The following is a 12,026-nucleotide window of genomic DNA, read 5'->3' as shown; positions in this document are numbered from 1 at the left end:
TTCTCGTTTGATACTTGCGTTTCAGATCGTTAAAATCGGGCCCTTTATTGAGATTCTCCTCAACAGACATTCTTCTGACTATAAGTAACTTTGCAAATACATGTCAACTTATTCTACTAACCCTACAGTCTACTAGTAGTATAATGAGAATTAGGTGACACAGTAGAATGTCTAAAGTGGACTATCGAAATAAAGTGTAACCATGCATTTTTCCTTGGGATGGAGGGCATTTTGATTCTGACTTGACTCGACTTGAATGCAGCATGTGACCTGTGCATTAATATACAGTAGAATATGGACACTTACCCTGAGTTTTTGGAGTTGGATGTCTTGTTTTTCTATCATAGCGAGGAAGCTTTTGAAGTGATTATGGTCGAGGAGAATGTAGACAGGAACACCCCTGACTGAGGCATCTACCACTTCTTTAAAGATGTCCACATCGGTGAAAACATCCATTGCGACTGCTATGACCTGTATAGACATAAAAAGGAAAGCATAATAGAAACATCAGTCTCCGAGGATTTCTGGGCATTCAATAGCTGACATTCTCTTATTTAAATCAAAGACATCCCTGTCCGTTACACAGAGTTGAAGAAGCAGAGGTGCCAGCTTCGTGTTATTAAAACGGCACCCTTCGTTTCTCTGCGTAGTCAAACAAATCTAGGTCAAGTTCAATAACTTGAGAGGTGGCTTTAATGAACCTGACAGGGGATTTGCATTTTCTTGGGCACTGTGCCTAATATTAAACAGTAAGAAGTCCGGGGAGAAGAAGACTATTCGCTTTGTATTATTAAAAGATTTAGACATTTGTGTTTCAGGAAGACCAGCATTCCAGGATTCAAGCCTTGACAGGTTGAAGATGTTCTGTTAAAGTTAAAGGCCAGCGAGTCTTAGCATAAGCTGTATCTCACCACACCCTGTAGAACAAATGATTAAATCGAGAATTTCTACAGAATTTGATGAGACTGAATAATAATGTCATACAAGACATAATCTTGATCCCAGTCTGACTGTGACATTTTACAGCTTTGCATTTCAAATAAAGCAATAGTTCATCATTAGCATTAACTGTAGGCTGTTTGGGTGAATCTCGCAATAACATGTTGACTTCAATTAACTGAAGATGAAGATAGTCTTTATTTACAAAACTAAAGAGCATAATCCAACATGAAGATAATCCAAACAAATGAAGGCAATGTAAAAGAGCACAGACAACACCAGACAGTGAGCTGACAGAACTGATGGCATTACGCAGCAGTGGTGTGCAGTGGGTTTCTGAAATGAGGCAAAGTCCTTTTTATTAATTAAATGTAAATTCATCTCGCAGTTACACTGAATGTTGTCACATCTTCCTGCTTAAATAAACATCACATAAAAAAGAGAAACCAAATAAATTCTATTTTGTATTTTTACATCAAGTAATTAATATTCTATTGATTAAAACCAAGTATAAATCTCATCAAGTTAGTTTAAGAATTTTTACATTTATTCCAAAATAATGACTAAAGGTACAATTTAAATATTATATTCAACTATTGAGGTTCAGCTATTCTTTTTAATAGTCAAATTATTTTCTTTGGTTATCAAGCTTGGTAAACACCGTCACAGACGAAAATGTACCTTTAATTTGACCATGCTGATCGCTCACTAAAAATACCCCAGTCATCATGTTTTAAGTCCATTTCAAGTTTGATTTTGATGTGATATAAAGTGGTGATTTCTCAGTGGCTGAGTTTTTTACTTACTTTTTAATAAGTCTTCCCATTAAACCCATCATTTTGTTCATTCAGAACGATTCAAGAACGCGCACGAAAACAAGAGGCGGGATTTATCGCATGAACCAATTATATCCAACCATAGCCAATCATATCCAACCATAGCACAATGGAGGCATTTCATGTGACTTTCCCCCATTCCTTCTCCGTTACCCCCATCAAACCCAGCGGTCTGTTAAAACTTTACTTTGCGTCCCTCTGCAACTTTAACCGCTGGTGTCGCTGTTGGACAGTGTTACTTTAGAAAAAACAGTGATTTATACACTATTTAATGTCACATTTTGTAATATTTGCATTGTTTATTTTCTCATCCAACTTTTTGAGGAGGCACTGCTTCCCTTGCCTCTTTGGAGGAAACACCCCTGATAAACTACTGAACAAATGAGGAACAGGTGTGTAATAATCAATGAGACAATGAGTTTCTATGACAACAGACTAAAACAGAAAGGAAACAAAGGAAATACAGAACGACCACTGGCTCTGCTCCCTTTTACCTAAACTCAACTTGAACTGATGATTCCGTTGCCGTTTTCAAGAAACGGCTGAAGACTCATCTTTTTCGGCAACACTTGATCGATTAATACTAACACTTTCTCTTCTCTTCTATTCTATATCAATAAAAAATAATAATAATATTTTTTTTTTTTTACATATACTGCGTTAGATTAAATTGGGACTGGTCATAGCACTTACATTTTGTTGTCCTATTGTTAGTTTAACTGCTTCTATTGTTCTCCCCATTTGTAAGTCGCTAAAAGTAAAAGATAAAAGTGTCTGCTAAGTGATTAAATGTAAATGAAATGATGAATAACAAACTAAAAGTCCTTGAAAATGAAACTAAAAACACAACAGAATTACAAAGAAATTAAAATGCTTTAAGAATTGTACCCTGTTCATTCTCATTAGATTCTTATTACTGTATAACAATACACATGCAGTCCCACTTTATTTTGTCTTTAACTACTACGTATAGTAACACTTTATCTTTGTCAAATGCTGAGTTTGGTTTTATGTTTTGCTATCAGTTTGTTAAAGAGTTCAGTCTTCCTCCATCCCCTGCTTGTCTGTCTCCTTGGTTACTGATTGAGATTGTTCTGTTCAGTGTCCCGTTAAATAGTCTCATTAGTTCCTCTGTTTGCTGTGTATTAAAGCCCTGTGTTTAGTCCTGTCTAGTTGCCTGCTATCGTCACTATTATGTTGGTTGTTTTGTTCATGTTCTCGAGTGTTTTTGTAAAGATTTGAGTTTATTTCTAATTAAAAGTAGCAGCTGCATCTAGATCCTGCCAACCTTCATTTCATTTTGTACTTTATTATACATAACTACATGCAACCTAAACCAAACCCTAATCCTAACCCTATAGTAAGTATGTTGTTGATATTACTCAGTACTTAAATGTATAGTTAAACTGTAACCGAATGTACAAACATTTAAATGAATCATTTGACACAGTGCACTTATTAGGTACAAACTGTACATGTTTTTACATTGTGCTAATATTTAAAAAAACACCTACCTGTAATTACAGCTGTAATTCATTTATGTAAATACATCTATAACTAGACTGTTGTCCTTCCCTTATAATATAACCCACCCTTAAACCTACCCAAACCAGCAAACCTGTCCTAACCTTACCTGTATCCAGCTCAATAGCAGCACAATTCTTTTTCAATACAACATCAACACAATAAGATCACTGAACCTAACAATTATTGTATGATGTAAGTAGTTAATATAAAGTGTGGACACATATGCTACAAGGTAGCAAAACAAACATTGATATATTCAAATATTGTCAGCATGGTTGAAAACAAGACGACATGAGCAGGATCTATTCACAGCAGTTACAGTTGTAATCAAAATTATTCAACCCCCTGATCAGAAACAGATTAGCATAAACCAGAAACAGGATACAAAAAGATAGTGAAGGCTCTAAATGCTCCTAGAGACACCATTGGACATATAGTTATCAAGTTCAAAGTTAAAGGAACAGTGGTTACACTACCCGGACAGGGCAGAAAAAGGAAGCTATCAACACCTGCAACCACATTTCTGAGAAGGCAGGTTTAAAAAAAAACTAGAGTGACTGTAAAAGACCTGAAGCAAGTCTTGGTGACAACAGGCACTGAGGTTTCAGCTTGCACAGTAAGGTGCATACTAAATGCATGGGCTTCAATGCTATAACTCCAAGATGAACACCACTACTGACCCAAAAACACAGAAAATCACTCAAAATCATATAAATAAGCCACAGAAGTTTTGGGATTCTTTTCTGTGGAGTGATAAACAAAACTGGAAATTGTTGGCCCTATGGATCAGTGGTATGTCTGGAGGAAGAAGAATGAAGCATATGCTGAAAAGAACACTCTGTCTACAGTTAAGCATGGTGGGGCTCGTGATGCTCTGGAGTTGCTTTACATCCTCCGGGTCTGGAAACCTGCAGTGTGTGGAAGAGCAGATGGATGCTGAAGATTGGGCGTCATTGGACCCTCCAACAGGACAATGATCTTAAAGAATTAGTTCACTTTCAAAACATTTTTGCTGATAATTTACTCACCCCGATGTCATCCAAGATATCCATGTCTTTCTTTCTTCAGTCGAAAAGAAATTAAGGTTTTTGAGGAAAACATTCCAGGAGTTTTCTACACAGAATGGACTTCAATTGCAACCAACTATACCAATGTTCAAAGAAGGTTCAAATGTCCGTCTCAATGCAGCTTAGAAGTCTCGACACGATCCCAGTCGAGAAATACGGGTCTTATCTAGCAAAACGATCTGTCATTTTCAAAAATTTTTTTTTAATTATATACTTTTTAACCACAAATGCCCGTCGTGTACCATCTCTGAGATACGCCACGCATTGCGTCATCACGTTGGAAAGGTCACGCGTCACGTCATCTGTCTAAGTTATTTGTCTGTGTACTCCGGTTCAGAAAGGTCGGGAAGGGCGAAAAATGTCATCTCATTTTCTCCTCCAACTTCAAAATCGTCCGACATCTTTGTTTTAATTTATTATTAGTATTGTTTTTTTTTTTTTCTTGACCTTTCCAACGTGATGACGTAATACGTGCCGCATCTCAGAGATGGTACAAGACGGGCATTTGTGGTTAAAAAGTTTTTTTTGTTTTTTTTTGGAAAATGAACGATCGTTTCGCTAGATAAGACTCTTATTTCTCGACTGGGATCGTGTCGAGACTTTGAAGCTGCATTGAGACGGACATTTGAACCTTCTTTGAACATTGGTATAGTTGGTTGCCACTGAAGTCCATACTGTGTAGAAAAATCCTGGAATGTTTTCCTCAAAAACCTTAATTTATTTTCGACTGAAGAAAGAAAGACATGGATATCTTGGATGACATCGGGTGAGTAAATTATCAGCAAAAAATGTTTTGAAAGTGAATTAATCCTTTAAGCATAACTCAAATTCCACCAAGGCTTGGTTTCAGAAGAAATCCTGGATGATTCTACAGTGGGATCACAGTCACCTGACTTCTATAGAACCCCATAGAAAATCTCTGGTGGGATTTGAGGGCGCTGGTTGCAGCACGCAAACCCAAGAATATTACTGAACTGGAGGCCATTGCTCATGAGGCATGGGCTGAGATTCCTCAGAAACGCTGCCAGAAGCTGCTGTCTGGTTATACATCTCGTTTGCAGCAGGTCAGAATACTAAAAGGCTGTTCTACTAAGTACTAGATATGTTTGCCGTTAAGGGGTTGAATAATTATGAGATGGCAGAAGTCATTAAAAGTTGCATTTTCAGTTGAATTTGGGGAAACCACTTGAAACATTTGTTGTGTTGAGCTATTTCAATTACTTTTGTTTGATTTGTTCATTGCAAAAAGCTTAAAGTCTGTAAATTTTGCTAATAAACCTGATTTGCAATGGGGGTTGAAAAAAAAAAAAATATATTACAACTGTAGAAAGAAATACAGACCTATTTCTATAGAAAGAAATACAGAGCTTAAAGTCCCAGTGGAGTGCCTTGAAACATGCAGAATTATTCATGTGTTGACGTAATTTCCACTGAAACAGGAAGACAGGGCGGGGCATTTCGAACAGCTCCTCCCTTTTTTCAAAATAGCCAATAGCATTTTGTTTAAATCACAGCTCAGCCAGAGCCGTTGAGTTTGTTAACGCTGCAGTTTCCTCCTAATCTCTATAACCGTTTTTCCTCCTAATCTCCTCCATATCACTTTAAAATACACCATTCTGTGCAGAACTCAAACGGGTTTGATACGTTATCTGTTCTGCATTGACTCGATCATATGATCCGCTCTGTGTGTCGTGTCTCTGGACCGGAGCTGACGAGGTTTACGAGTCGCTGTGGAGTACTTGTATTTAACGTTACTGTGGTAAATACCACACTATTTAGTTTCTCGTTTTCTTTTCCTTGACTCTTATGACCGCGCATTTTTTCGTTTTCTTCGTCGACTCTGCCATGATTCACGTGTGAAATGCGTGCTAGTGTCTTTCATAGAGGCTGCTTCATATGTTGTTGATGTATGTGACTTCATGCCATGAAGAATCGGTCTGATCGGTCTAACTACAGGCCTATAGCTAATCTTCCTTTTTTGGCAAAGGTTTTGGAACGTGTTGTCGTGTCACAGCTTCATTCTCACTTGTACTTGAACGAGCTTTTAGAACCTTTTCAATCTGGGTTTCGATCAGGACATAGTACTGAGACTGCCTTGGTTATGAATTATCTCCTTGTCTCTGCTGACTCTGGTGCCTTTACTTTCTTGGTGCTGTTATATTTGAGTGCAGCCTTTGACATGGTGTGTCACTCTATACTGATTGAGAGACTCGAGACTTGGCTTGGTATTTCCGGTACAGTGTTGGAGTGGTTTAAAGTACCCAGTTTGTTGTTTTAGAAAACAATAAATCTAACGTCGGACAGGTATGTCATGGTGTTCCTCAGGGGTCTGTCCTTGGCCCAATACTTTTTAATATTTACATGCTTCCTTTAGGGCAGATTATTAGAAAGCATGGATTGGGGTTCCACTTTTATGCTGATGAGACCCAAATTATCTTGGCCTACCTGCAAAGTCTATTAAGCGCCTGCAACACATTCAGAACTCAGCTGAACATGTTCTTACACATACTCTTCGTCAGCATATCTCTGGGCTGCTTAGGCCTGCATTGGCTTCCAGTCCATGCCCGCATTGATTTTAAAATTCTTATTTTAACATATAAAGCTGTACAAGGAACTGCACAACATATATATGTGATTTAATTACGCTATATGCCCTCTCGATCTCTCCGCTCCGACAACTCTTTTCTCCTTAAACAGCCTTCTTGCAGACTAAAACTATGGGTGAAAGAGCCTTCCCTGTGGCAGCCCCTAGGTTGTGGAATTCACTTACTTTAACTGTTAGGAATGCCCCAACATTGAGTAGTTTTAAGAAACAGTTAAAAACTCATATTTTTAAGATAGTGTTTGTGACTTAATTGGAGACACAGGATGTATATTGTATTCTACCTGTTTTTTTTCTACTTTTTTCTACTTTTGTACTGTGCTTGTTGTAGTGCTTTGGGTATAAGAAAAGCGCAATATAAATAAAATGTATTATTAATATTACTATTATTACACCGTCTGAATCGTTCCCAATCCCCTATATAGTGCACTATGTGCCATATTTACACTGTCTGAATCGTTATAGTGCACTATTTACTATTCACCATGTAGAAAATAGTAAATGTGTGAACAAGTGATCGATTTCAGCCACAGCTTCAGCATCTGTTTTTAGAGGACTATTTACCCAATTAATGTCCAGTAACTAGAGAGGGGTAAAGAAGCCAGAGTCATGGATCAGATTCACTCAATGTATTGATTAGGCAATGCATAATGAACTCATTATTCACAATTTCTCAATGGAAGTATAAATATGTGTCAAATAAAATACAACATAATGCAGGCCTGCGCAACTAATAAACAAACAACTTAATAGAATTAGACTTTTGTTCAAAAGATACAGTTAATATCTCATATATCTCATAAGATACATATCTCAATCTGAACAACCTGAGCACTCTATGCCCAAGATACCGTGTGATGACCTTAATCCACCTTGACACGATTATTTACAATAATGCGTACCACATTTCTACCTTCTTTCCATTGCCGTATCAAAACTCGCGTTAGTTTTTCCAAACTCGCGAGACTTCAGAGATGAATCCACTCCAACTCTGCAGATGCAACACTCGAACAGAACGCTGTACAACTATTATAATGTAATAAATCTAGCTTGAACATGACCTTTTGCACAGGGACTCTTCAGATTCTAGAGAGCTTTTGATTGGACAGAAAATTTGATGAGAAGTTGAAGTGCAGGGTGACGTAATCAAAATCATTGATGACGGAAGTGAGAGACTGTACGTTTCCATTTTCTAAATGTGCATTTTGTCATTGTTTTGGAACACACTAGCTAAGGAGAACATATTAGCCAAAAAAATCTGATTTCATAGTGACTTTAAATACAAACAAAACCAATTAAAGAAATGAACAACAGGTGCGCGTGACAATACAATTAACAAGAAACCATAGAAAGCAAAACAAACCCAGGAAACAGAACCAGAACTCGTGCAAAACCAATACGAAATGAACACAAGCAAGACTCCAAACTCAGAAATCCCTTACATTTCCACCACATCAAGCAGGAGCGACTATGTGCCTTATAACAAAATAAACAAAGTCCAACAGATGAGGGCAGGAGGGGTATTGAGGTTGAGAACACAGGGCAATGAGGGAAGACCATAGCCTGGTCCTACCAGAATCTCGTACATTTCATTTGTACAGAGAGTCTGGCCACTCTCCATTGACAAGCGTTAACTTCCTTGAAGGCGGGGATTCTGTTGAAGTTTAAAACTATTGGATCTGCCCAGAGCCACACTGGATCTGCCATAACCAGTCGCTAACGTTTGGTTGTGACGTAACCCTACAACTCAAACTTGCGCACAACCTCAATGTCATCGTTCTCAGTCACTCCCTCTGTTCGCTGATTGGACCGGTAAAAATAGTAAAAATTTGGCCGGAGAAAACCCACGAATATACTTTAAACCCAGGCGGAGTACTGAGGGAATTTTGCTCATTTTCAAACTATCCAAAGGACATCCTGTTTACTTAGACATTATAATAACCCATGTGTTTTTCTACATGTACTTTTCATTTATGGCTCATACATTCTTATTCAAAGTGTCTCCTCTCATCCCGAAGGAGCCGTTCAGCCTTTCTAATTTACTTCTTCATGAGGCATTGAAATACAGAAAGGACATCATTACTACCAGGCACAATCAAAGCTATAACATGATTACTGCTTTTAAAATGCCTTTATTCTGAAAACACACGTACAAGTGAAGTGTACACAACACAGCACTTGGAAATACAAGTGCACATGTATTATGGCAATTACAGTGATTTAGGAAGCTTCCAAGAATATTTCATTTCTCACACCTGTTTGCACTCTTTTACTGAAGAAGTTAGTAAAACTCCTGGGAGCTTCACTGAACACAGTGCTGATGTGCTGCTGATATATTCGGTTTTAATGTTACATTCTATGATGAAACCACCTTTAGTTTACTTGAATCTTGGCTTGGCAGAGGCTAGTATATCAATTGATATCATTTGGCACCCTAGATGAGAACACCCTCGCCAAACACACCCTGAGAAGATACTGTATACATCCGTCAAGTGTTTCATTACTCTAGAGAATACATGTAATCAGAGTGCCAGGACCACACGAGGCAGTTCATTCGACACACTGAAATTGGTTTGATAAATCCATGTCTCCCAAGAGATCGCCTATTGGGTCTGGCCCTGCACTGGAAATGATTTGTTGAAAAGTGATACATAATATGCTAAGATTTTTTGAGACCATGTCATTTCGTCCAAATGCAACAAATTTAAGTTATACCAACAGAAATCCTTTTATAGAGCCTCTATTATTTTATTGGTGGAAAATAGTTTAATGCACATGGATTATCCCTTACTTATCAGATACAACTTTTTCTTTTTTCATAATGTATTAGTAAATGTTGAAATGAACATTAACAACGAATAAGGGATTCGAACCGGCAGAGGTGGACAGTAACAAAGTACATTTACTTGAGTACTGTACTTAAGTACACTTTTTGAGTATCTGTACTTTACTTGAGTATTATTTTTTCTGGAAACTTTTTGCTTTAACTTCACTACATTTGAAAGACAAATATCGTACTTTTTACTCCACTGTAATTCTGTCAAGGTCCTTGAGTAGAAAGTAATGTCAGTCAGGGGATGATTTTGGTTGGAAATGAAAGTCGGATTGACGTCAGAAACCGACTGATGTTGGATTCTGACATCAACCTGATTTTCATTTTCAACGTTGGGTTTGGTCTTCTAAATGCAAATTTGGTCATTGTTTTGGAGCACACTAGCTTATAGATAACAGTAAGGTTAACATATTCATACTAAAAGCCAAAAAACTTTAAATATGGCACTATTTGAGGGAACGGCCATTTGGGTGTCCGAAACCATTGTGGACGTTATTGAGTGACTTATTCAATCTCACATTCAATCCCACTACTGGAAATAAATGTGATATTGATATGAGGGAAGGCAGGCATAGATTCAGAGGCATAAGGTACTGTAAGTATTACACACAACAATGCAACAATAATAAAACAATGCATTGACATTTACTTTTGATACTTAAGTACTTTTAAAAACAAGTACTTCTGTGCTTTTACTTAAGTAAAAATTGGTCTTTACAGCTTTTACTTGTAACGGAGTAATATTTGACCAGTAGTATCTGTACTTTCACTCAAGTAAGGAAGTTGTGTACTTTGTCCACCTCTGCAAACCGGTCTCCAGTGTGTGAGACCAGGGGAGTGAGGTTTACACGCACAGCTCTTACTGGCCTACGTTACACTTATTTAGATGAAATGATCACTTCCTTGTTTGCCATTTCTTTTCGATCATAAAGGTTGGTCAGCGCTGCATTGATGAGATCCCATGCTGCCGATATTATACTCAATCACATCTATCTCAGTCCCTCAGTATTCCATGTTCAACAGAAGCTCTTAGACAGCTTTAATCATCTCTCATAATCAAAACACAAACAATACTGCATTGCTCAGATGGAACACATTGCATTCTCACTCATAACTAATGAGCTCCACACCCCATAGCAGAGCTTTCTTTGCATGACAAAATGTTTCTTTCTTTTTTTTTTGGTAAAGCAGGCTTCTCATGGGCACACCTAGATGTTTCTGGCACTCCCGTGTCATCAAGTGCAAAGGGAGCGATCATTTCAGCATTGCATATTGCACAACTTCATTGTTTGCTGTGTGTTTGTTCAGCACGGTTTAGCAGCCACTGTTGCTGGCGAAAGACTATTTGTACATGACTGATGCCTGAGGGAGAAAGTGATGTAGCCTACGTGACCTTATCACATCATTAGCAAGAGTTCAACACGTGTGGGGCTGGTTTCTAAAGCTGTGATTTACAGGAAATCAGTCTACAGTCTCTTCTGTGATTATGAGGGATTCTTGAAGAACAGACAGGCAGGGCAGGGAAAATGGTTGGCACTTTTCCTATTCTCATGAGAGGTTCAATTCTCTGACAGACAACAATGCTGGTCTCATCAGGGCTTTCTTTATACAAAATGATTATGATGCAAAGATTATGGACTCATTAAAAATTATATTCAGGGTAGGGGTGTAAGAAAATATCAATACTCGTGAATATTGCGATATTATTTTTGTCGATACTTTCGATTGTCAAAAACACTGTATCTATTTATTTATTAGCGTACATCCAAGCAAGATTTGTGTCAGTGGCTTTGTGTTCGGTTTTCGCCGTGTTCACAGCTGAAGTCTAGACTCATTTTGGCTGTCACTATAAAGAAACCACTAAGGAGATTGACAAGTGTTGATTGCAAAATAAGCCATGACAAAATCCAATAGCTACTGAGGAAATGCATTGAATCTGAGAGATCATTTATCCACGGTGCTGAGAGTATCGTTTCAATAGACAAATATGAACTGCACGCTTTCCTCTAAATAATAAAATAAACCCACAACAAAAATGACAGCGCTGAGAAAACATCAGCAAGATCAGATCATAGTGATGTGGATATACAAGCTCTCCAATTCAAGCGCTCCAGTGAAGGTGTTTCTTATTTATACAGCACTTTATACAACAGATGTTGATGCTTTAGAGCAAGCAGCTTTACAGTGGTGTATATATTGAAGGGGGGGGGGGGGGGGGGGGG

General features: G+C 37.9%; 2 protein-coding genes across 3 annotated transcripts in view; both read right to left on the bottom strand.

Annotated features, from left to right (window-relative positions):
• Positions 1–12,026, bottom strand: part of mlip (muscular LMNA-interacting protein) — a 217,067-nt gene that overhangs the window by 85,035 nt on the left and 120,006 nt on the right. The gene's annotated exons all lie outside the window — the stretch shown is intronic.
• Positions 1–12,026, bottom strand: part of fam83b (family with sequence similarity 83 member B) — a 32,780-nt gene that overhangs the window by 10,186 nt on the left and 10,568 nt on the right. For both annotated transcript variants that reach the window (XM_079855529.1, XM_079855530.1), the window contains exon 3: positions 307–471. In XM_079855529.1, the coding sequence (XP_079711655.1) occupies positions 307–471 (165 nt within the window). The remainder of the gene's footprint in view (positions 1–306; positions 472–12,026) is intronic.

This window comes from Squalius cephalus (assembly GCF_949319135.1).
Source record: "Squalius cephalus genome assembly, chromosome: 21".
NCBI lineage: Eukaryota > Metazoa > Chordata > Actinopteri > Cypriniformes > Leuciscidae > Squalius > Squalius cephalus.
Note: the sequence above shows the minus strand (reverse complement) of the source record. Positions and strands in the feature narration are given on the sequence as shown.